Source organism: Bos taurus, chromosome 4 (assembly GCF_002263795.3).
Source record: "Bos taurus isolate L1 Dominette 01449 registration number 42190680 breed Hereford chromosome 4, ARS-UCD2.0, whole genome shotgun sequence".
Classification (NCBI taxonomy): domain Eukaryota; kingdom Metazoa; phylum Chordata; class Mammalia; order Artiodactyla; family Bovidae; genus Bos; species Bos taurus.
In genome coordinates, this window is record NC_037331.1 from 101,355,872 (window position 1) to 101,382,370 (window position 26,499).

Genomic DNA, 26,499 nt, shown 5'->3' on the forward strand with positions numbered 1-26,499 from the left:
ACTAGAGTATTTACCAGAAGGCTGGCAGTGTGATATACACACCATGTGTCTGAGAGACACAGCTCAGCTCAGCCGTACAATGTGGGTACCATTCACCTGCCTTACAGATAAGCAGCTGAGACCCAAGGAGACTGAGCAACTTGCCCAAGAGACGCTGGCCAGGAGTGGAACTTAGGTCTTTCTGACTCAAAACCATATCCTTCTATTACATCTTACTACTTACCTTTCATTTTACTAGTGATGGATTAGGGGAACAAGACTAGTGAAGCTAGGAATCCATTATATTTGACATGATTGCCTTAGATGATCTGTTCTCATGAGAATCCCAAGGAGATGATTAATGACAACCTACCATGACGCCCTGTGCCAAGAATGGTCAATAGCAGTCTCTATCTTCCAGGAGAATCAAATAAGAAGGGCACAACACAGGCAAAACTGGACTTAAAACCCTGCAATACCTGTAGAAGTGAGTGTGGCATCTCCCCGTGAAGAGCCTTAAAAATAAGGCAGAAATCCAAACATCTTGGATTCTAAGTATAATGATACTTAAATGGCAGGGCTGATCTGGGGATTGATGTCTGTGTGTGTGTCTTCCAACAATCTCATCATTGAACTCATTCATTCATTCCGTGGAAAAGGGTAGGGTAAGCACTCAGTGCTACACTGTTCTCAGTGCTGAGGATCCAGGCAGAGTCCCATGCTAAATGAAGCTTATGCTTTAATGGAGGACACAGACATGAGTAAGATGTGATGCTGTTCCAAAGACTAGAAAGTGATGAGTGCTGTGAAAGATCTAGAGACTGGAGAAAGGGCTCAGCTGGCCTGGTTGTTTCACCCTCTTTTATTCAGTGCAAGAGAGGAGATGATGACGTGGCCCTGAAGTTAATACCTGGACGCCCAGGGTATCCAATACCCTGGCACTGCCTGTTGGGTTTCAGTTTCTGACAACCCCCTGAAACCACTTTTACTTGAGGAGTAATGATCAAAGTAACCAATTTTTATTGAGCACTTGTAACTGGCCACGTCATGCATTGCTGCATACGCTTTATCTCACTGACAGTTCATGGCAACCATAAGCGGTAGGTATTATCCACACTTTAATGTGGCATATCTAGGCCTCAGATATGAAACTGAGGCCTAAAGAGGCCAAAACAATGAAGGACATCACACAACTCGAAAATCCCAAAGACTAGATTTGAAGCTGGGTCACTTGATTCCAAAGCCTGCATATCTTCTCAAACAAAGACCTCAGAGCAGACTTTGCCAATTCCTTGCATCTTTAAAACATCACCTTCTGCAATCTGTATCTGTCTGGCATATGAGGTAGGAAAAACAAAACCAAAAACAATCTCCTAAAATACAGTCAATGTCACCTTGGGGCCAGTAGTAGTTCTGGGTAACTGCTAATGCGAATAATGCTTCAGCCAAGCCTGGGGCCTCTCAGAAACAAGAGGGCTGGTTAGAGCCCTGAGGGACACTGAAGGAAGAAAAAGATTTTCTGTACACCTGGGCATTGCCTGGGTGACATGTAAATCCTATGCCAAATCACATGTAAATTATTTCTATTAAGTAACAGGACCATACCAATGTCAAGTAAGAACTGAACTGTGCCACACAGGCTCATAAACCACCCTCCACCACACACACACAAATGCAGCTTTAATCTAAAAGTATCATTGCAAAAAAAAAAGAAAAGGGTCCAGGTAAGACTCTGTGCTTCCATTGCAGGCAGCATGGGTTCGATCCCTGGTCAGGGAACTAGAATACCACATGACGCACAGTCAGTTCAGTTGCTCAGTCGTGTCCGACTCTGCGACCCCACGGACTGCAGCACACCAGGCCTCCCTGTCCATCGCCAACTCCCGGAGCTTACTCAAACTCATGTCCATTGAGTCGGTGATGCCATCCAATCATCTCATCCTCTGTCATCCCCTTCTCCTTCTGCCTTTAATCTTTCCCAGCATCAAGGGCTTTTCCAGTGAGTCAGTTCTTCACATCTGGTGGCCAAAGTATTAGAGCTTCAGCTTCAGTATCAGTCCTTCCAAAGAATATTCAGGACTGATTTCCTTGAGGATGGACTGGTTGTATCTCCTTGCAGTCCAAGGGACTCTCAAGAGTCTTCTCCAACACCACAGTTCAAAAGCATCAATTCTTCGACACTCAGCTTTCTTTACAGTCCAACTCTCACATCCATACATGACTACTGGAAAAACCATAGCTTTGACTAGATGGACCTTTGTTGGCAAAGTAATGTCTCTGCTTTTTAATATGCTGTCTAGGTTGGTCATAGCTTTTCTTCCAAGGAGTAAGCGTCTTTTAATTTCATGGCTGCAGTCACCATCTGGAGTGATTTTTTGTGTGGCCAAAAAACAAAAATAAAGTATTATTGCAGAACAGATGACTACTATTCTCAGAGGCTCAAACTCTAAAAATAAGAGAGACAGACAGACAGACACACACACACGGCTTAATGGAAGTTTAGAACAAACACAAAAGAATTACATAAAGATACATAAAAGTTATGAATGAAGCCCCAGGGTGGTGATTAAGTATCTCTGAGTTTTCTTTCCTTTATATGGGAGTAAACTGCCCCAGTGACCACCCCAAAGGGTTGCTGTTACTGACAAATATTGACAAGAGGAAAACTGCACTGCATGGGTATTTCTCAAATAGTTTTCTACTGAATACCGAGATCCTACAAGATGATGACAGGTGTTCTGTGGGGAAAATAATGAGTTTTCAACAATCATCCCATCCCCCGAGCAAACATATAGGAAATCCTCCATACCACTGCCCTTCTTTGGAGAAGGAAATGGCAACCCCCTCCAGTATTCTTGCCTAGAAAATCCTATGGACAGAGGAGCATGGCGAGCTACAGTCCATGGGGTCACAAAAGAGTTGGACATGACTTAGCGACTAAACAAGTGCCCTTTTTAGAGTTTCAGAGTAAATATTTGATTGTTAAGGGTGTTTAAGCTTATTTGATTACAAGGTTCTTTTTTTTTTTTTTTTATCACAAGGCTCTTTTAAGGAATGATATCCCATATTGCTTTTACAGGAGTTCAGTGCTCTCCAGAACATTTTAATTTTTTTTAAGCACACTGTACAAATAGACAATGGCGCTGCTGATGCCAGGTCACCTAGGAGAGTGACCGAACCCTGTAGCTTCCTGGGCTCCATATCCTATCATTCTCTCTAGTGCATAAAGTGGGCGGGGTCTGTATTATATGCTCCTCAGGTATACAGATAACACTCCATGTGAAATAATTACAGTGATAACGATAGTTGTAATAACAATGACTAATTTTACTAAGGACCTGCCACATGCTGGTCTCAGTTCTGGGTGTGTACCTGGCTGACCTCGTGGAAATTCCCGACCATCTGGCCAGACACATATGGGCAACACCCCTTGCACCCACGGGAACACCCTGCCCTCTTCCTCCACTCACATCCCCTGACTCAGGGGTCAAAAGTAGAGAGTCCATCTGAGCAAATGCTTTTTCAGAATTATTCTGGTTGATGGCTCTGTTCTCTTTGAGTCATCTGCATTCATGAGCTCCCCAGCATCCTCGTGGTGGGAGGCGTCTCTGGCAGAGAGCGGAGGCCTCAGAGGCTCCACAGAGATGGCATCTTCGCATCAGCACCCAAACAGCTTGCAAGGCTGGCTTGGGCTTCTGAGCCTCGCTACCACACTCCCAGCTCTCTCTCTGTGAGCGCGCACCCGCCCAGCCAGGCCACCATCTGGAGGTACAGAGCATCAGTCTGCTATGTTGGATGACCAGAGGCGGCAAGCAGGCGGTCCCAGTGCAGTCTGAGGCTCCCGTTCAGTGTGGGTGCTCTGGGGTGTCCACGCCCCAGACCCGAATGCACAGACGGTCAGAGGTCATCAGCCACCTGTGCTGGGGACCAGCTCTCTCTTCTCACTCCCAGCACACAGAGGCATGCAAACCATCATCTGCACATACTGCTGTCCGGTACCCGCATCTTCCGGAAACGAAACAGACAGGACTGTCACCAGGTTCACCATCTTTTTTCCTTTTTAAAACAAAAAGCTGAAAGTTTCCTTCAAATAGGACAGAGAGCTACTGCCCTTGTATTCTTGGGATCTTCCCAACTCAGGGATCAAACCCAGGTCTCCCGCATTGCAGGTGGATTCAGCACTCTCTGAGCCACCAGGGAAGTCCCTGTTCTTCTTACAAGTTTCTTTCAAAAACCCAGGGACATAGCCAGCATCCTCGTGAGCAGATGCCGTGGTGCCCAATGACAAGGATGAGGCTTCTGACCAAGAAGAAGATATGGCCTGTGAAATATAGTCCAGAAGGAGTTACTTTGGTTTATAGCAGTCAGTTGGTTCCACCCACGACCTGGGGAGTCTATGCGTACTACCCACAGCAGCAAAATGACAGGGAAAGTGTGAGACTCTCACTGCTGGGGCTAGGCAGAATCCTCCTGAACAGAAGGCCGTGCTGAAACCAAAGTCCAACCAAATTACTGATAGCTCATTCAACCAATGATATTGAAGTATAATCAGGGACAGGAGACAAAGAGGGAGGAGGTTAATTTTTTATCAACTAATTTAATCCTCCCACCAATTCCGAGAAGCAGATATAACCATCACTGTTTTACAGGGAGACCTGAGACGCAGAGCAGCAGGACAGGGCCAGGATTTCGATCCAGATCTGCTTGTCTCTGCATCCGAGTGGCTCCTCTCTCTCCACTCCCCCTCCTCTCCATCTCACCTGGCCTCCTTAATGCAATTCGTTCATTTCCTAAAACTATATTTGTTTAGTGCCAAACAGTGTTAAGGTCAGGTGTCACAGGCGGGGTTGGCCACTTTTGCCAAAGGTGAACCACCGAACACACGAACAAAACAATAACAAAAGCAAAACAGTACCCATCAGCCTACCCACAGAAAGGAGGTGACATAAGCACATTTAAAAATAGAGAAGATATATCTGGTAACAGCACTCTGAAGTCTGTCAGCTCCTTTCCCTCTTACCCAACCTACGCAGTCTCCCTCACCTTTCTACCTTCTCTTTTCCCATAGTTCTTGGCTTCTGGCACCTACCTGTCTGTCTGCTCATGTTTCCAGAAAGCCACATACCTGTCAACTGAAATCCTCCAGCAAGCCCGACTTAAATGTACCTGTGCGAGGGCATCTGAGAGCCGTGTGCAGGCACCTGTGTGGCCAGGTGAGGTAACTCACTTTAACAGAATGAATACTGCCTTCACTTCCTAGGGCTGCCCTAGCCAAGTACCATACCCTGGGGAACTGAAAGCAATAGAAATGTGAATTCTCGCACAGCCTGACTCTGAGGTGTTAACAGGGTTGGCATCCTTCTGAAGTTGAATCTGTCCAGACCTCTCTCCTAGCTTCTGGTAGTAGGTGCAGGGCTTGGCTTGCAGCTCTGTCACCCCAGTCTCTGCCTGCACCAGGACGTGGCTTTCTTCCCTGTCTACCCCTGTGTGCCCTCTCCTCTTCTGTAAGGACACTTGTCAAAATGGATGAGGTCCCCACCCTACTGCAGTATGACCCCATCTTAATTATATCTGTGGCAATCCTATTTCTGAATAAGTCATATCTGGGGGTCGTGGGGGTGAGGACCTCAGCATGTTTGGGGGGTACACAATTGACCCCGTAATAGCTACTATACGCCAGACGTGGGTTCCAGGCCACTTCATTTGGTTCTGATACTCTACAAAGTAGATCAGTGGCTCCCACCCACTGTGTGTGACAGAACATAATATCAGCTGTAGAGTTTGTTTTTAAAATACTCACGTCTGGTCCCACTCTCCAGAGATCCTGATGTGGTAGATCCAGGCAGGGAACCAACCATTTCACAAAGTAAAATTAAGAAGCAAAGTTTCAAAAGGAATGACAATGCTTATCCAGGAATAAGAATCACTGGGGTCCATCTTAACAACAATACAATAAATCAGGAAATGGGGGCAAAAAGGAAGTGAAACGCTATGTCCAAAATTCACTCAGTACTTGGATGAAACAAAAGGTTTTCCAACCCAGGTGAGTTTCACTCAGAACCTCCATCCTTTCCACTACCCAGGTGTGAGCATGGTTGTCTACACCCCTACATAGTGACACAGGCAGTATTTTTAGGTGTAAAAATAAGTGTGCACACCTATGTCCTCTGTGGATTCTTAGTGAGTGTCTTTGGGATCAAGTATGTATTTGGCTGAACATCTTTGTATATTCTATCAGCCACACACCAGAATGACTTCTACAGAATGTCCCCATAAGTCATGATGTTGTCACTTACAATTAACTGTCACCTGTCACTCTCAACTCAGTCTGAAGATTCTAGTACAGGGTACTCATCCCATAAGTATTTGTAGAACAAATGATTAAAGAAACATCCATTTAAGGAAACATCATGAAGTAAAAGTGGTCCTTGCGGGAATTTTTTTTTTAGTTTTTCCCCTCATAATCATGATGGGAAACCATGATCCTTCTGCTCCAATTTCATTACTTCTGCATCCTTTTCTTCTCTCCAGATGAGAAAAAGAAGCCGTTACTAACCTGGGGACTGTCGCTGATTTGGGAACAACTTTAATCCCATTAAATATCTACTCACAGACATTCTACAGTATTAAATGTTGTCACTGGAGGAAATAAGAAAGGAAGAAGTTTAAAGGTAATTTGATTCAGCCCTGAGATTCTGGAGCACATGCTCCGACAACAGTCTTCATGTCGTCTCTGCCTCATCTGCAATGTCCTCCAATATCAGCCCCCCAGGTCCATCCATGTATGGCAGAAGGAGGTCCGAATTTGCAGGACGGCTTTGGTTTTAAATAAATTCTGGCACTGTCCCCATAAGCTGGGGTGACAGTTTCACAGCAGTCAGTTTCACCCTCAAGTCCATCCTGCTTTAGACAATATGGCCAGGCTCCATCAGCACACAGCCATTTTTTACAACATGCACTCTGAGTTTCAGTTGAGAAAACACAGACAGACACCCCCATCCATCCTGATTTCCATTCTTACCTAACATGTGCCCTTTGCTGTGTTCATGGTGTCTCGTGACTGTCTCCTCCCTCGTACAAAGCATCTTCCTGCCTTTGAGTCTGCCCATGTTCCTCCCCCTGCCTGAAAAGTTCTCCTTCCCCACTCTACTTATGTAAGTCTAACCCATCTTTCAATACTGCCTTCAAGCCCCATTTCCATGAAGCCTCCTCTGTCTACTCAGCCCACACTGATTCCTCCTTTCTCTTAACTTCCACCCATGACATTTGCTTTGCTAAATTAGGGTATGGAGTGAAAAGCACCTCTTCAGTGATGGATTCACTCCTCCACCATGCTCTGCCTGGACTTTGTTTAGAAGCCTGCAGGTAGCACCTGGTTATGGTAATTTGATACTAAACCCGACAGGTTGGCTTTCTTCAAAGGTGGTTCTTTAAAAGAAATGAGAATACATAATTTGATTACACATGCTTTTATTTTTTTCCCTTTCAAAACTGTTGCTCAATTCTAAGAGAGCTGCAAACAGAATATTTAAACTGGAGCCCCTCTTGGAGATCTCCTCGCCTAACCTCTTATCCAAAGCAGAGGTACACCCCTTGTAGCATCCTTGAAAGATGGCCCCTAACCTACTCATAAAAACCCTCTTTGAGCCCATCTCTCCAGGAACCTGTGCTCTTGCTGGCTGTCCTAGCTCTGATTGTTAAAGTTCTTCCTTATAATACAGTCTTTGTCAAAGTTAAGTTTGTGGCCCATCTGTACCATAATTATTTGAGGTGCTTGTTGAAAATTGCAGGTTCCCAAGTCTAACTCCAGACACACTGAATCAGCATTTGGAGCAAGGATTTAAAAAAGTAATCTACATTGTTAACAGGTTTCCCAGGTGATGTTTATGATACCAAAGTGTAAGATCCACTCTTAGAGTCAGTGGATTCTATATCTAGAACTTAGCTCTACCTTTCTAACAGTGGAGAGCAAGACACTTCCCTTTTCTTCTCAATGTTCAGTGCAGCGCTATTTACAATAGCCAAGACATGAGATCCATGCAAATGCCCGTTGACAGAGGAATAAAGAAGATGTGGTGCTTATATACAATGGAATATTTGTTGTTGCTGTTTAGTTGTTAAGTCGTGTCTGACTCTTTGCAACCTCAGGGACTGTAGCCCGTTAGGCTCCTCTGTCCATGGGATTTCCCAGGCAAAAATACTGGAGTGGGTTGCCATTTCCTTCTCCAGGGGATCTATCTCCCCAACCCAGGGATTGAACCCAGATCTGCTTAGCAGGTGGATTCTTTACCACTGAACCACCTGGGAAGCCCCTACAATGGAATATTACTTAGCCATAAAAAAGAATGAAATAATGCCATTTGCAGCAACATGGATGAACTTAGAGACTGTCATACTAAGTGAAGGAAGTCAGACAGAGGAAGACAAATATACAATATCACTTATATGTGTAATCTAGAAAAAATGATACAAATGAACTTATTTACAAAACAAAAACAGAGTCATAGACTTCAAAAACAAACTCATGGTCACCAAAGGGAAAACATAGTCATGGAAATGAAGACCTTAAGCATCAAACCTTGCAACCTGGAGATTTCATCTATTGGAAAAGACACCTGGAAAGCCCCCTCTCAGATCCCAACAGAAAGAGACATACTTTGCATCTCTGGCAGGAAGTGACACTGCTTTACTATCACCGTAAAGAGGAAGAAAGATTTTTTTTTTTTTTCTTTACCTGGCAACAGCTCAACCAATGAAAAACCACTATACTTCAAACTCTCAGATTCCCTCAGTGGACTTTTTGTTTATAATAGCCATCCTAACTTCCCCATCTCTTCTATAGGAGAGTTTCCTCTCCTTCCTTCTACTACAAAGTTTCCTACACTGTCCTGGGTCTTCTCTTTGTCAATGTCCTTCCTAAAATGTGATGCCAAAATGAAGTGGAGAGAGCGAGCTAGGTTTTCTAATGCTTTTCTTATGAATACATATGGACAATTTCAATAATGAGAAAACCAGTTTTGTTCCAAACTAGCCAGTGAGGTAGTATCATTCTGTAAATCTTTGTTAACAGACACACGATGTTGACTTTTCATCGTTGTTTTAATTTGCGTGCCTTTCTGATTGGTTGTTCCTTTGTAAATTGTCTGCTCTTCTCCTTTGTAGGCTTTTTTTTCCCTTTTAATTCATTATGTCTGTCTGGCAACTAAGCTGATTCAATGCATTATCTCACCTAATTCTCAAAACAACATTTCCCTTACTTTACAGGTAAAGAAACTGGGCCTCCAAGAACGTGAAATGAGGAAACACAGTTAGATCTTCAGCTTCCTCACCAACTTATGCCTTCATTTAATTAATGTTCTTGGGAGGAGAGATCTTTATCTTCCAGACACTTTGTAAAGTGAGCTAAGAGAGCCAAGTATTTGGGATGCAAGCATAAGGAAGGTTCAAAAGAACATTAGAAATTCTCATAACTCCATTATTTACTTACAGCTCCCTAAAATTTCCTTTTTTTTAAAAAATACTTTCCTGGCCTGGAGGTAACAGTGACCAGTTATAATCGATTAGTGCTATTTACTGAAACAAAGGTTAAGGAGGATGTAGGTACCTGTTCATATTTTTGTCAAGAGAGGTAAAATATGGCTGACCCTAAAAGACCATCAGAAAAAGATCAAAGAGTAATCTAGAAATAAGGCAGAACCCCATAAAATTACAGTCTATTTGTTGGCAGCAACATCAGTAGATAACAGTTCAAAAGTACACATGCAGGAAGAATTGGCTTTCATTTTTTCCATTTTCCATTATCAAGACCAGTATTTACGCAATTAACTAAGATCCAAATGCTAATTCATCATTTATAGCATTTTAGTCCAAACAGCTGAGCTTCTCTTGGTTTTGGTTAATTTAATCGAATTCCATGCAATTATACTTTAATTGAAATGCATATGCATAAAGTTGAAATGATGTTTAAATCAACTGAATTTACAACTACATTAAAAAAACTCAAACAACAAAGTACAGATCCAAGTGGGAAACAAAATTAATTTAATCCTACTCCATTTTTCTACCTTGAAGGTGGCCAACACCCAAAGGTCAGGCGTTCTCAATGTCACACAGCCAGTGGTAACACTGAGACTCAAATCCAGGTTTCCTGACTTTGGATTGAGAGCCTGTACAGCTGGGCCTCTAACTGATATTTAACTGTTCCACCCTCACTCAAACAAACCTTGGTCCTCCAAACTCTCATAAAGTTTTTCAAACAAAATCTATAAACTAGGTATCAAAACAGCTAATGTAATTTTAAAGATCTTTGTTCCCCAGCTTTGTGATTCCAGGCAGCCTAATAAAAGTCCCTGGGGTCTATGTTCTTCCAGAAACTTTGGCAGAAACTCAATTTCTTCCTTCTTCATTATTCACAGAAACATAGTCATTCGCAGTTTCTAGGTTCTACATTTTGCCCCAATCTTTCTTTCACATAATAAACAAGCATAATCAAAAAGAAAAAAATTATTAGGTCAATTATGATGCCAATTTCCCCCAAATAAGAAATAATACATCTTTTCTTTCTCTTTTTTACTACTCTAAGTTTCCCATTACTTTCTTTTTGGAACCATCATTTGAAACCACACAAAAATTTTAAGTTCACTTTCTCAATACTAAAATTTTAGTTCCTCCCAACTTACTGCCTGGCAACCATGCTCTTTTCACAGAACATAAAGAGGATTTAACATTCAAACATTTAAAAGCCACATATACTCTTAATGTAATTGACTGTCGTTCATGTATATATTAATAGTTCCTAGAATTTTATCATCTGAAGACTAGTCTTAATTATTTGTAAGCCTGCATCCACCACCAGACCAAGGTCTGCACTCATCTCCAGCTTTGCCCAAGAATAGTGCCCTCCACCACACATGCTCCCCTACGAAGGAGAGCCCCCTCCCACAGAGACCCTTCCTCCACACACAGGCCTCTCCCCACAAGACACCCCACCCCAAGACATGAACAAATACCCACCCTGGTTATCATGACAAAGTAGCACCTTACTCCAGGGTTCCACCTGCAGAGTCAAGAAAAACACCTAAAACCATTCAAATGAGCCCTTAAATGCCATGCTAATTTGATAAACCCTGTCGGCTGTCTCACAGGGACGGGCTCTTTCAAACCTCTCCTTGGAAATTCAGGCGAGGTGACCCCAGCTGCCTTCAGATTCAATTACCCACAAGGCTCCCCCCACAAAGGCCAGACCACAGGGGAGCCAGGCGCACACTCACTGCAAATCTGACTTGGCAGCTCTCCTCTCCCAGGTAGCACAGGTCTCCCGAGACGTTGGTCTCCAGCCACAGGTGCTCTCCGTTCACGGCATTTTCCTGGAGGGAAAAGACACACCTGACTTCATTTTTCTTTTCAGGCATAAGTGGGGGCCGGGGAGTGGGGAGAATGGATCTCAAATTCAGATTTTTGGAAGAAAACTAGTGAATCCCAGCAGTCTAAAGACTTCTCATTTTACTCCCGACAATACTGCTGGAGTTGGTCCTACTGACATTCTAGAAATGGAAAAAGGTGTTTGAAAAAATTCTGAGCCATAATGAAGATGTTAGCTCCAAAGATGTTTTAACCATGTCGGTGGTCATCTTTGAAATATATAGTAAACAAGGGGGAAAAACCCTCAAGGTATTCAACCTAAAGCCTTATTCATCCAGGCCCACTGAAGAGTCTACAACAATTGAGACCAGAATTCTATTAAAGGTTGATTCTCTTTAACAAGTTAGCTAAGGAGGATAGTAGTAGTAAAGTATTTTAAAGACTTCTTGAAAATACACATATCATTAATGAGTAAATTATGCTTCTAAACCAGAAGCTTCTTAAAAGTTAGTTTTAAGTCACTGTATAGACTAAGCATAACAAATTTCTACCAATTTAAACCTATTACCAGTTCAATAGGGCCTTCACCCAATTCTAAGTTCTCCAAGTTGAATGATTTCCCTGCTTCTAAAAATATTTTCATACTTCCAGTAGCAAACAGAGAATAGCTGTAGGTTTGGAACCCTATGGGCTTCCCTCGTGGCTCTGCTGGTAAAGAATCTGTCCGCCATGCGGGAGACCTGGCTTCAGTCCCTGGGTTGGGAAGATCCCCTGGAGAAGAGAAAGGCTCCCCAATCCAATATTCTGGCCTGGAGAATTCCACGGACTGTATGGTCCACGGTGTCACGAAGAGTCAGACATGACTGGGCAACTTTCACTTCACTTCACTTGGAACCCTAAAAGTTCTCAGGTAGTGATGGATGAAATAATGGGAACACGTGTACACCCATGGTGGATTCATGTTGATGTTTGGCAAAACCAATACAATATTGTAAAGTAATTAGCCTCTAATTAAAATAAATTTAAATTTAAAATGAAAAAAAATAAAGAGAGACTTCCAAGGCAAAAAAAAAAAAAATTAATTAAAAGGCAATGCTCTGCCAGTTATCCTAAATAAATCAAGCTCAACAAACTAAAATATTCTACAGCTGGGAATTTAGTATCCAGCTGTAACTTATAATCATCTGTAGAATTTCTTTCCATTGTCTTATTCTTCAATTTATTTAGTAAGCATTTTTCCACACCCCTGGTGCCAGGCACTGGGTTGTGTGCCAAGTCTCATCAGTCATATCTGACTCTTTGCAATCCCATGGACTGTAGCCCACCAGGCTCCTCTAGGATTCTCCAGGCAAGAATACTGGAGTGGGTTTGCCGCTTCCTTCTCCAGGGCATCTTCCCAACCCAAGGACTGAACCGGCATCTCTTACGTCTCCTGCATTGGCAGGCGGCTTCTCTACCACTCGCACCACCTGGGGAGCCCAGGCACAGAGTTAGTGTAAAGTAAAGCCTAACAATGAGCATGGAGACTAAACAAATAATTATAGCAGCAAATACTAGGAATATTTATTACAGCGGAAATCCCACCAACTCTTTTAAAAAGTGAAGTATAACATGTTACAGTGGGGGAAAGGTCAAAAATCCTTGATAATACCAATCTAGGCAGGCCAGCAACTAAGTCCTGGTAGGTCAAGGAAGCTGGGCAGGAGCAGGCAAGACCTGGGAGTCAGAGATGTGAGAGACATCAGTAACTCACTGGGCTGGGAGGCTTCATTCACGCTAGGCCAGTTGGTATGTTCCTGCACTAAAGACTGCCCCCCAACCCCACAAGCACTCAGGGGCTTGCTGATCACTATCCATGCACAGCAAGGACTGCTACTGCTAAGATGAACTAGCTTCACTCCTAAGTGGGGAACCTGATTAGAAAGCCCGACATTTGTAAGAGAAGAAGGAAAGAAAAAGGTGCTGGATCAAACACGCTGCTTCTCAAATCTGATTGCTCATTAAAATGACGTGATGAGCTTTGACGAATACCTGACATCATCCCATCCCCAGAGAGTCTGCTTTCACTAATCTGAAGTTTTTAGCAAATACTTGCAGTTGTAAGAATGGGAACACCATTCACTGAGCATTAAGGGAGAAGACTAGAGTAAAAGCAGACTTAGGGAGTAAGTCAAGAGTTCAGGTTCTTCTTTTATTCTATTTTCAATTGTGTTATAATTAACATTCAATATATTAGTTTCAGGTGTGTAATATAGCACTTGATATTTTAATACGTTATGAAATGATCACTGCAATAAGAGTTCGGTTTTGAGGATGTGAAATTCGGAGATGCTTATTAGACCTTCAAGTGAAGATGTTGAGAAGGCTGTTTTTTATAAGTCTGAAGTTCAAAGAAGAGGTTTGTACTGTATGAATAATTTGGGAGGCAACCGTTAACTAATCTAAAGCCAAGAGAACTGAATGGAAAACCCTAAGGACTGAATGTGGATGGAAAGCTCTGATTTCGGAACCGTGGAACGTTCCAACATTTAAGAGTTTGAGAACATAGGAAAGATCCAGCACAGGAGACCTGGATGGAGTGGCCATTGAAGTACGAGGAAAACATAAAAAGAGTGTAACGTTTCCAGGAAGAAAGTGCCCCTAGAAGGTCTGCGTCAAAAGCTGAAGACTGAGAACTGGCCATTGGATTTCTCCGTGTGAACATGGTAAGTCACTGATGATCTTGACAAAAGTAGGGACAGTGGAATGAGGAGGAAGAAAGCCTGACGGAATTGGGTTCGGGAAATAATGTTACTGACTTTAGTTTCAAAATGTGTATGAAACCCGATTAATGCTCACCGCCTCTACTGTTACCACCTGATCCTCCATCCCCCTAGCTTGGAATATTCCCGATAGCCCCCTGACTGGTGTCCCTGCCCCACTTGTCTCTTCCTTTCCCTGTCCAGTTGCCTCATCTTCTATCTCTCTCCCTCTTGGTCACTGATGTGCAGTCACACTGGTCTGCTCGTATTTCCCAAGCAGACTAAGCAACCTCTCATCCCAGGTCCACTGAATTTGATGCTTTCTTAACTAAAAATTGTTTCACTGTATATTGTTTATTGTATCCAAATTATTTATTCCTCTCCATTCTGACTTATGTGGTTAATTTCTATTTACCCTTTGGTCACCAAATTGAGTGTTACTTTCTCAAAGAAGCCAACACTGACCCTCATATTGAAGTCATTTTGTTAGTTACTCTCATAAAACCATATTTATCTCCCATCATTTATCCCAGATGGCAATTATTCATTCATCGGCATGACTATCTGATTCATGTTTCCTTCTTATGCTAGATTCTAACCTTCATATGGACATTAAATGTCCAGCACTTTTTTTTTTAAGTCGCTTAAGTCATGTCCAACTCTGCGTGACCCCATACACAGCAGCCCACCAGGCTCCCCTGTCCCTGGGATTCTCCAGGCAAGAACACTGGAGTGGGTTGCCATTTCCTTGGCACCTTGCAAACAGTAGATGATAAATAAATTTAGGGAACTGAGAAGATGAGACTAAGAATCAATGAATGAATCACATTCTTGTTATATAAGGTTCCAAGGAGTAGAAAGGATAATTACTTTTTTACCTGTCCATTAGCTCAGCGTCATACATTGTGAGAAGTAAACATGGATGCCTGAGAGACTTGACAATCTTTCAAAATCATGACAGAAACAGAAGCATGCAAGAAAAGGCCAGTCATGCAAGGAAAACATGAAACATACCTTTCTTAGACTATATTTTCCCTGTCTCATCCTTTTCTTGTACCTCTGTCTTGTCCAATGCATCAGAAAGAAGTAACCTTACCCAAAGAGAGGTTTGGGCTTTGCCCTCAACTATAGGATTTAAGTGCCTGGGATGTCTTGCCTGATAACGGTATCTTTGTTTACCTGGGGACCCTGGGTCATACTCAGTTCAGTTCAGTCGCTCAGTCATGTCCAACTCTTTGCAACCCCATGAATTTTAGCAGGCCAGGCCTCCCTGTCCATCACCAACTCCCAGAGTTCACTCAAACTCACGTCCATCGAGTCGGTGATGCCATCCAGCCATCTCATCCTCTGTCATCCCCTTCTCCTCCTGCCCCCAATCCCTCCCAGCATCAGAGTCTTTTCCAATGAGTCAACTCTTCGCGTGAGGTGGCCAAAGTACTGGAGTTTCAGCTTCAGCATCATTCCCTCCAAAGAAATCCCAGGGCTGATCTCCTTCAGAATGGACTGGTTGGATCTCCTTGCAGTCCAAGGGACTCTCAAGAGTCTTCTCCAACAGCACAGTTCAAAAGCATCAATTCTTAGGCGCTCAGCTTTCTTCACAGTCTGACTCTCACATCCATACATGACCACTGGAAAAACCACAGCCTTGACTAGACGGACCTAAAATAGTACTGACTTATGGTGGGGCATATACCAACTCAACCTCCAGAGGGTTAAGTGGCTAAGGTTAACCATGCAGGTTATGTCCATATGACTAAGCCCCAATTAAACTCTGGTCACCAAGGTTCAGATGTGCTTCCTTGGTGGCAATACACCATACGTACATTTCCACCATGGCTGCTGGGAGAAGTTAGCTCTGTCACAAATTTACCGGGAGAGAACAGTTGGAAGCTCCTTTACAGGAATCTCCTGGACTCTGCACCATGTACCTCTTCTCTAGGCTGATTTGAACCTGGGTCCTTTCACTGAAGTGGGATTCCTTGGTGACTCAGATGGTAAAGAATCTGCCCACAATGTGGGAAATCTGGGTTCGATCCCTGGGTTGTGATGATCCCCTGGAGAAGAGAATGGCTACTCACTCTAGCATTCCTGTCTGGAGAATTCCATGGACAGAGGAGCCTGGCAAACTACAGTCCATGGGGTTGCAAAGAGTAGGACATGACTAAGTGACTTACACTTTCACTTTCCTTTCACTGTAAAAGGTCATAAATGTGAGGAAAACAGCCCTCAGTAAATTCTGAGTCCTTCTAATGAATGACTGAACATAAGTGTGGTCTTTTGAATTCCAGAAGCTGCAGGTGAGGGTGACCTTGGGAACTCCTGAATTCTGTATAAAGGTATCCAGCTGGGTGGCATTCACCCATTAATAGAGTAGACAAATAAAATATTGTTTTCTTCTTACATTTCTGGTAAATCTTAATCCACTTCAATATTAGTAAACATAAGCTTTGGAGTCAGGTAGACTTGCTACCGACTAGCTCTATGACCTGCTGCTGCTGCTGCTGCTGTGTTGCTTCAGTCGTGTCCAACTCTGTGTGACCCCACAGACGGCAGCCCGCCAGGCTCCCCCGTCCCTGGGATTCTCCAGGCAAGAACACTGGAGTGGGTTGCCATTTCCTTCTCCAATGCATGGAAGTGAAAAGTGAAAGTGACCTAGGGTCTCTCTAACTTTGCCAGACCTCAGTTCACTCCCCACTGAAGTTGCAATAATGATTTTACTTCTCTCACAAAATCACAATGATGTTTAAATGTGAAAATGAGTAACAGTCAATGATTTACCCACAATGAGAAGTTAATACAAGTTCAATGCAATTCTTACTATTATCATTGTGGTTGGGTTTTCCTTTCCTGTCTTCCTAATCCATAGATACTGGTATCATCCAAGTTTCTCTCCTGGGCCTTTGTAGTCAAGACTGCTAGCCATTCACCAAATTCATTTTCCTCTTCTTCCTGAACACACAGTTAGAGTTTGCTACTCAGTCTCACCTGTAACAAGTGTGGCCACATGACCCAGTTCCAACCATGAACAAGAGTGATGTATACTGTTTTCAGACTTGGTCCACTAAGCCTCTCACGCGCATTCCTCAATACTCTGTTCCCGTACTGGGTACGTGGGAAGTTGGTCTTTGCAATGATTTGAAAGTCTTCTGATGAAGTTGTAAGAGTAACTGTCAGTCTGGGTCACTGAATAACTGTGTGGAACAGAGCCTACCCCCAACCCAACCTGGCACAGTCCTGGTTTGCTCTTGGGTGGATTTCCTTCCCACGTAGGTCACCGCAGAGCATTGAATAGAGTTCTCTGTGCTATAGAGTAGCTTCTCATTGTTGCTGTTGTTTAGTTGCTAAGGCATGTCTGACTCTTTTGCAACCCCATGGATTGTAACCCAGCAGGCTCCTCTGCCCATGGGATTTCTCAGGCAATAATACTGGAGTGGGTTGTCATTTCCTTCTCCAGGGAATCTTCCAACCCAGGGATGGAACCCGTGTCTCCTGCATTGGCAGATGGATTCTTTAGTTATCTATTTTATACACAGTAGTGTATGTATGTCAATTCCAATCTCCCAACTCACCCCACACCCTCCTTCCCCCCACCCTTGGCATTCATACATTTGTATGTCTGTCTCCATTTCTGCCCTGCAAATAGGCTCCTCAGTACCATTTTTCCAGATTCCACATATATGCATTAATATACAGTATTTGTTTTTCTCTTTCTGATTTACTTCACTCGTATGACAGTTTCTAGGTCCATCCACATCTCCTCTCTGGTATTTTACACTGCTATAAAATTAACTTCCTAAAAACACAGCTGTGATTATGACTCTCTCTTGCTCAGGATGCTAAAAAAATTCTCTATTATTTATAAAACAAACTCCAAACTTAATCCCACATACTAGACCTTCCATTAATGGTACCAGTCTGTCTTCCTTATTCACCTTCATACACAGTTTCATAGAATGTATGAGGCTATGTATCTCAACATAGTCATATTTTCCTTTTCTGTGTCATGTTTTTTATTTACCCCATTCTCCACACCCAGGTACCTCTTTCTCTTCTCTACACATGCATCTTGAAATTCCATCTCAAACGCTATACAACTCAGAGTACCCATCTGTGCCAGACAGAAACAATAGCTCTATTTCTACATGAAGATAGCATTTCTTCTGTAGTAGTGTTAAAACAATGTATCTATAGAGATACAGAGTATCTCTAGAGATATACATAGATTTATATAGATCAACCTGTCTATGGATAGATCCAGTTACCTAAGAGTAGAGACCCACCTATGTAAATATAGATATGATTCCTTGCCCTCAAGTTCTACCTGAACTCTTAGTAGTAATTAGCTACAGGTAAAAAGATGCAAGTTGTGAATGAATGACCCAAATAGGATATACTGACACCAGAAGCAAACAATCCACACAAAATGAAGACATTTACTGGCTAAAAAAAAAAAAAAGTTCTAAAACAATAAGAAAATTATAAATATGTATCAAATATAAATATCCTTGCTGCTGCTGCTAAGTCGCTTCAGTCGTGTCCGACTCTGTGCGACCCCACAGACGGCAGCCCACCAGGCTCCCCCATCCCTGGGATTCTCCAGGCAGGAACACTGGAGTGGGTTGCCATTTCCTTCTCCAATGCATGAAAGTGAAAAGTGAAAGTGAAGTCGCTCAGTCGTGTCTGACTCTTCGTGACCCCATGGACTGCAGCCCACCAGGCTCCTCCGTCCATGGGATTTTCCAGGCAAGAGTACTGGAGAGGCGCCATTGCCCTCTCCGATAAATATCCTTACAAATTCAGAAATGGAAAAAATCTGGACTGCCTCCTCCTAAAATTCTTTAAGGTAATCATGGGTAAAATCTGTCTTGGATGGTTTAGATCTGTGCTGTCCAATAAGCAAATGGTGATTCAACATTGGAAATGAGACAGGCACTAACTGAGATGTGCTGTCAGTGTAAAGTGAAATAAATAGCAGACTTTGAAGACTGACTTTCTGTAAAAAGTGAATTCTCTCATTGATCATTTTTATATCAAGTACATGTTGAAATAGTAATATTTTTCATATATTTGGGCAAATAAAATATAATACTAAAATTACTTTTAGGGGCTTCCCTGGTGACTCAGTTGGTAAAGAATCCATCTGCAATGTAGGATACTGCCTGCAATACAGGAGACCCAGGTTTGATCCCTGGGTCAGGAAGATCCCCTGGAGAAGGAAATCACAACCCATTCCAGTATTTTTTCCTGAAAAGATCCCATGGACAGAGGAGCCTGGCAGGCTATGGTTCACAGGGTCACAAAGAGTCAGCTATGACTGAGCACAATGTTCTGTCTTTCTGTCTGATGGTCCGGTGGCTAAGACTCTGTACCCTCAATGCAGGGGGTCCAGGTTTGATCCCTGGTCAAGGAACTAAATCCCACACACCACAACTAAAGTTTGCATGCCACAACCAAAGACCCTACATGCCAAAGTTAAAACCTGGTGCAGCCAAATTTAATTAATTTTTTAAAAGCTAGCTCTGTCCTTAAAATTTTTTTTAGAAAACAGAATCAATTTTACCTATTTTTTTTGCTTTTTAATGTGGCCACTATAAAATGAGGCTTACTTTACGGCTCACATATATTTCTTCTGCTCACCTTTATTAGTTTATAATCACTTGCTGCTGCTGCTGCTGCTGCTGCTACGTCACTTCAGTCGTGTCCAACTCTGTGTGACCCCATAGACAGCAGCCCACCAGGCTCCCCCGTCCCTGGGATTCTCCAGGCAAGAACACTGGAGTGGGTTGCCATTTCCTTCTCCAATGCATGAAAGTGAAAAGTGAAAGTGAAGTCGCTCAGTCGTGTCTGACTCTTAGTGGCCCCACGGACTGCAGCCTACCATGCTCCTCCGTCCATGGGATTTTCCAGGCAAGAGTACTGGAGTGGGGTGCCATCGCCTTCTCCATATAATCACTTACTAAGAGGCAAAAGATTAGACCTAGTTACTTCTCAGTGAGATGTGAAGCTGTACGATTCTATGATTTCTCCCAGCAGCCAATGTGATATCATTGAAAATTCTCATAATTTTAGAAAATAAAAGACTAGTGAGGGTGCCTGAATCACGCTAGATCTGTCCACTATTAAGATGACTGGTCACAGCCAGGACCTTCACTAATTCATAGACGGTTAGCTCCTCCTGCTTGGCTCAGCAATCTGATATCTTGATTAATCTGACAATGTTTTTCAAAAGAGGGATGGAAGTGAAGAAAGATATCAGGTTGTGTCACTATGGGTGATGACACCCAAGCCTGAAGTTAAAGAGCAAAGGCCTGGAGCTTGTAAAGAAGGCACAGGTCTGTGAGGACCTCCCATTGTAAACAAGGCTAAAATGAGAGCATGTGCATGTACATATGGGTATACACACACACACACACACACACACACACACACACCTGCCTCTTCCTACCTTTCCATTCAAGGTTTCCAAAGATAAAATGACCTAGTTTCATAACCCAGTTTAACCAATCCCACGTGAAGACTCTGTTTCCCTAATCTTATCTCTGAACCAAACTGTGAGGTGAGTGTATCCACTGTTCCATGTTCTACCTGCCTAAAAGAACTCTTTTTCAACTATCAGCATCCAGAGGACAGGAAAGGTGGTCGGGATATAAAGTCTGGGTTTGTTTGCATTGAGGCTCTGTTTTCCACAGCCCTCAGCATTGGAGGAAATTTGCCAATGAGGAAAGAGAAAATGAACAGAAATCAAGGATGCCAGATTGAAAACCAATATAGTTTTTTTAAAGAAAGATTTTGGTGGGTTTTTCACCATTGCTTGGAGAACTGTTTTAGGCAGTGTAATGGGCAAAAGCAAATTACAGAATAGAGGAGACAGAGTGAAGACCCACATCCTATGTTTTCAGCTTTAAGCATAAAAACAAGGAAGAAATCTCCATGTCCAAAATAAGTCTCCATCCCACAAGAGGCATGTGACATTTAAGAGAAGATATGCATTATCTATGCAATAGACTTACTTCAAAGTGGATTGACTCCCCCCCCCTAAACTGGAAGCTTGGATTCCAGCCCAGGAGATGGGACTATTTTTCCCTTTTAGAGCATTACTCCCTTCCTTTCTAGCAATCTAGCCTGTTTTCCCCAAAACTGGCTTGGCTGATGTTCATGGCATGGTGTCAAAGGGAGCAGCCCTGTAGGTGCTCACCATGAAAGGGGAGAGAGGATGCCACTGGGGTGAATGGGAAGATCAAAAACTGTGCAAGCTTTAAGTCTTAACACAATGTACTGGATTAAGAAGGAAATTTTAAAAGAGTTACTTGGAACTCAATAGCATAAACTCATTGACGTTTCAAACAGGCTTTTGACTTGTGTCTTCCAGTGTCCTTCTGGAACTGGAGATCATCTGAGTGCCCATCGGCTCCCAGAGATGTGTCCCTTTCTTGCTGACTGAACAGAAAAGCTGTAATCAATTCATCCCTGACATCCACCAGACAGTCACTAGGCCAATGATGCTGTGCAGTCCACTGTGAAGAAGATACATATTTCTGCTTTTAGCGGAAAACACTGCTCCTCCCTTCAAAGTGCCTCAAATCGAACTATGACCTAGAATAAGTCAACCCAAAACACAAATTTGGCTCTAAGACAATGCCCTATTGGTAGAGATTTTATGTGGAATCAAAACAGAAAGTAAATAAAATAAACAGAACTAATTCAACCAAACAAATGAGCACAGCCTGGCAGAGAGCAGGAGTCAAGTCTTTGTAGAAAAGAGCCACATTCACCTCAGGTGAAGCCGACTGTCCACTGTAGTCAGTAGAAGACCCCAGCCCCGTGCTGAGGCTGGATCTGTCTGTTCCCCATCATTAAGGCTTCCATCCCTGACATGAATGGAGAGGAGGGTCTGTGTGCAGGTGGCAGGCCCAAAGATTGGCAAAGAGTCATCAAGGAAATGACCCTGTGTGGGGCAGAGAATCTCATAAGTCAAAATAAAATATTTGAGTGAATCACAGCAGAAGAGAAGTTTCCGAACTTCGAGGAACAGACTAAAAATAAGAGATAGTATGCATCACTAAGTAGGGAAATGGGAATATGAAAATGGAACACTTCAAGGAAATTATTAAGTTCACGCACCCAAAGCATAAAAACTGACTCCCGCAACAAGATTTTTCTGGCCGAATGCCGGGGCCCTATAGTCTAATCTCACCTGGGTCTCAGGCACTCCACAAGCAGGCCACTCCTCAAAGCTCTTTGCAAGAGGATGTTTAGGAAACAATCGTGCCCCTTCTGAAGTCTTTGGTACACACTAGAGTCAGAACAGGACTTCCCAGGTGCAATGCAGGAGTCTCAGGTTCAGTCCCTGGGTCAGGAAGATCCCCCGGAGAAGGGAATGGCAACCCACTCCGGTATTCTTGCCTGGAGAATCCTACGGACAGAGGAGCCTGGCAGGCTAGGGTCCACAGGGTCACAAAGACTCATACGTGACTACGGCAACTGAGCACGCACGCACACACTCAGAACGGGGCCCGCTGAGATTTCTGCAGTAAGCATAAACTTGGGACTAGGATTGAAATTCCAGGTTCACCTTGATTTGTCTTCAACTTCAGATGCAGCATGGACAGCTTTTGCATCTGTTTTCTCACTGGTGAAAGGAGGAGAGGGGAGGTAACGTAAGTTAGGGGTCATCGTACTACAGGTTTTTGAGATGACTTTCCACCTCTGACCCTCTGAGGCAAAGAGAATCTCAATGTATGAATCAAGGGGGTTGAATGCAAAGCAAAGTGAACTTCCACAGCCCTGCTCCACCCCTGTTAAGCTGGAAGCATCCTCAGCTCTACTGGGGACTCTTATCTCATCCAAGACAAGAAATTGAAGTTCCTCCTTTTTTACCTTTATTTTGAATTTTTTGCCACTCTTCTCATTTGAGAAACTCTTAATGAGAGGCTCCAACCCAAATCAGCACTTAACAATCAGTAACAATACAATGATCATTTTAATGCATTTAGTTCAGAAGAGGGAGCTGATAGGAGAGAGGTGGTTACACTGCTTTTTTGCAGGGAAGCAGACAAGGAGGTGGAATACAGGCAATGGTGGGAGGTCAAGACTAGGAGGGCTACTTTCATACTTTAAAGTTTAGAACAAAGAAAATCCTGGTTTAGCTTTCTGCACAAGCAGGCAAAGCAAAGTGGCATAAATGAAGCTGGTGTGAAGCAATTCGGTTAGTAAAAGCAAAAATTGGGAAGCAAGGGCAAGTCTCAGCAAAAAAAAAAAGGCATTTAAATGTTTTTAACAATCTGCTTCTTCCTCTCTTCCGAGAAAAACCTTTTCGATAACTGTAATAAGAACGTGTAGGGTTGGTTGCTGTCTGGCTTCAGCAATATTAGCCCACAATTATGGGGTTTTTCAGAGTCACATCTTGTAACTCCTTCCATATAAGATCTCTAAATAAGCCCTGAGATAAGAGTGTCTTCAGAGAAGGCTTTCAATTTTCCCTCTACTGTTAAACATCCCCAGAGTGTTTCCTGTCACCATGACAATTCATCAGGCCACCAAGATGAAGTGACCGCAACTGAAGGGGCTGAGAGATGAAGGATCAGCTACACACCAGCAGCCTTACTTCCTACTCACTCTTTCTGAACCGTGCACTGCAGCCTCCCACCACCAGCCAAAAATACCATTTTGATGAAATATTAGACCATAGAGCTCTTTACAGTAATCTGGAAAATAACACCTCCTAGTCAAGCTTTGGTTCAGGAAGGACATTTTTTCTAAAAGCATTTTTCTGGTAACTCTTTCCAACATCAAACAGGGATGGAGTGTCCTTCCTCACACCCCTGTGGCACTCTTTGAACCCCACCATGCTTGGTGTCATGGAGAAGGCAATGGCACCCCACTCCAGTACTCTTGCCTGGAAAATCCCATGGACGGAGGAGCCTGGTAGGCTGCAGTCCATGGGGCCGCTAAGAGTCGGACTCAACTGAGTGACTTCACTCTCACTTTTCACTTTCCTGCATTGGAGAAGGAAATGGCAACCCACTCCAGTGTTCTTGCCTGGAGAATCCCAGGGACGGGGGAGCCTGGTGGGCTGCCGTCTGTGGGGTCGCACAGAGTCGGACATGACTGAAGCGACTTAGCAGCAGCAGCAGCATGCTTGGTGTCACTGCCCACATTTTGGTGTCAATGTCTTTTCTGCATTCTAAGCTTCTTAAAAGCAGAAACCATATTCCTCACCCAGAATCCCAAGGAACCAAGCAGGTTCCAGAACAAAGCAGTTACCCCACAAATGGTGATAGATCAATGAATTCATCAGTGACTTAACTTCTGAATAAATAAACCTACTGGCTGTACAGTTTACAAGGACTTTTACACTCACAGCCCCATTTGATCTTAACAACAGCCTTGAAGTCCCCCTGGGAGAGGGGGGGAGAGGGAGAGGTCACCATTGTTCCCATCTATAGATGAGGACACTGCAGCTGAAAGAAATCAAGTGACTTGACTAATGTCACACGAGGGGCAGAGAAATGATTTAATGGATGCGTGTGTGCACACTCAGTCGTGTCTGACCCTTTTGCAACCCCAAGGACTGTAGCCCACCAGGCTCCTCTGTCCGTGGGATTCTCCAGGCAGGAATACTGGAGTGGGGTGCCGTTTCTGATTCCAGGGCATCTTCCTGACCCAAGGATCTAATCCACGTCTCCTGCACTGAAGGCAGATTCTTTACCAATGAGCCACCTGGGAAGCCTGATTTAATGGGTGTTTCTATCTAAATGATGGAAACTCTCTCTCATTAGAATCTTGCACCTCAAATAGAATCCTATGAGTTTGGATCAGAGGATCTAGAACATCATGGATAATAAACTAACATTTTTGGGTCCCTGATTCTTAGCACATCCTCATCATTGGTCCATATATATCCCTTTTTAAATTTAACTTATGTTTGTTTATGTATTTAATTCTTTTAAATCATGTAAGCACTGGTGTCAATATATTCTACATTCTAACCTTTTAGGAGTTTATTAAATGACTGTCCTAGAATAAAGGGAAACTTACAGGAGGGCAAGAGTCTTCCCAAATATTAACTCAACATACACAGGTGTGACCTGAACAGTCAGTTATGACTTAAATTCAGACTGCAATCTTCAAGTTAACAGCTTCCGTAGATGTCTTTTAGATAAAACATTAAAATCAGCTAATATATACAGCAGACTTCATCAAGGAAGAAAGTTTCATTTCAATCAGATTCAGTCTTTTGCCAGGTACTTCATGTATTACATACATTGGTGTGTGTCCAGAATATAAAATAAGGATGTTAGTAAGTGTGTTCTTGGGGAAGAGGGAGAAATATTACAGTATTAAATGATATTAAGTTATGGCATATGTGCCAAAAACAAAATTTAGTTTACAAAGTCATCTCCTCTCTGGCACCCTGCCATGGTCTCTCTTATGGGAGGAAGAGAACATGGATTATTCCCTCTGTTCAACTCAACCAGAAAGGCTAGACAAGATTCATCAGGACCAGACTGGAATAATCTCAGAGCAGCCTCCTCTAGCTTCATATCGCTTCTTACATTCCTTTAGGAAGGGACAGGCCTTTCAGTCCATAGTTAGACATGGCTTCAACCAAGAACTTGACTCACCGAAGACTCTCAACAAATGTATTCTAATTGACTTAAGAAACTCACACTGCAATCTTCAATTTAACAGTTTTTATAGATGTCTCTTAGATAAAACATTAAAATCAGTTAATATACAGCAGATGCAAACTATTATATAAAAGAATAGATAAACAACAAGGTTCTACTGTAGGGCACAGGGAACTATATTCAATATCCTGTGAAAAACTGTAATGGAAAAGAACATGAAAGAGGATATATACATATGTATAACTGAGTCACTCTGCCACACAGTAGTAACTGGGCTTCCCCGGTGGCTCAGTGGTAAAGATCCGACCTGCCAATGCAGGAGACACAGGTTCAGTCCTTGGGTCAGGAAGATCCCCTGGAAAGGGAAATGGCAACCCACTCCAGTATTCTTGCCTGGGAAATCCCATTGACAGAGGAGCCTGGAGGGCTACAGTCCTTGGGGTTGCAAAGAGTCAGACAAGACTTAGTGACTAAACAATAACAACCACAGTAGAAGTGAACACAACATTGTAAACAAACTAGACTTCAATAAAATAAATTTTTAACAAATCAGCTAATATACCTACCCCACTGATATAAGACCCATTACCTTTGGGTTAGGAGAGGAAACATAGCAAACAGGAGGACATGGAGTGCCTGGAATGTAAAGTGAGGTCATCCTCTCTCAGGAAAAATGAAAAAGGAAAGAAAAGCACCAAAAAAGAAAAAGGCAGCTTGAGCTAAGGAAATCAAACTTGGACTTTACGACTTAGTCTCTAAGAGTAAACTCTGTTCATCGCCAACTTGGC

General features: G+C 43.0%; 1 protein-coding gene across 2 annotated transcripts in view; it reads right to left on the reverse strand.

The window, feature by feature from the left end:
• DGKI (diacylglycerol kinase iota) overlaps positions 1 to 26,499 on the reverse strand; it is a 514,234-nt gene that overhangs the window by 301,899 nt on the left and 185,836 nt on the right. For both annotated transcript variants that reach the window (XM_010804593.4, XM_024991169.2), the window contains exon 3: positions 11,250 to 11,345. In XM_010804593.4, coding sequence (XP_010802895.2) covers positions 11,250 to 11,345 — 96 coding nt within the window. The remainder of the gene's footprint in view (positions 1 to 11,249; positions 11,346 to 26,499) is intronic.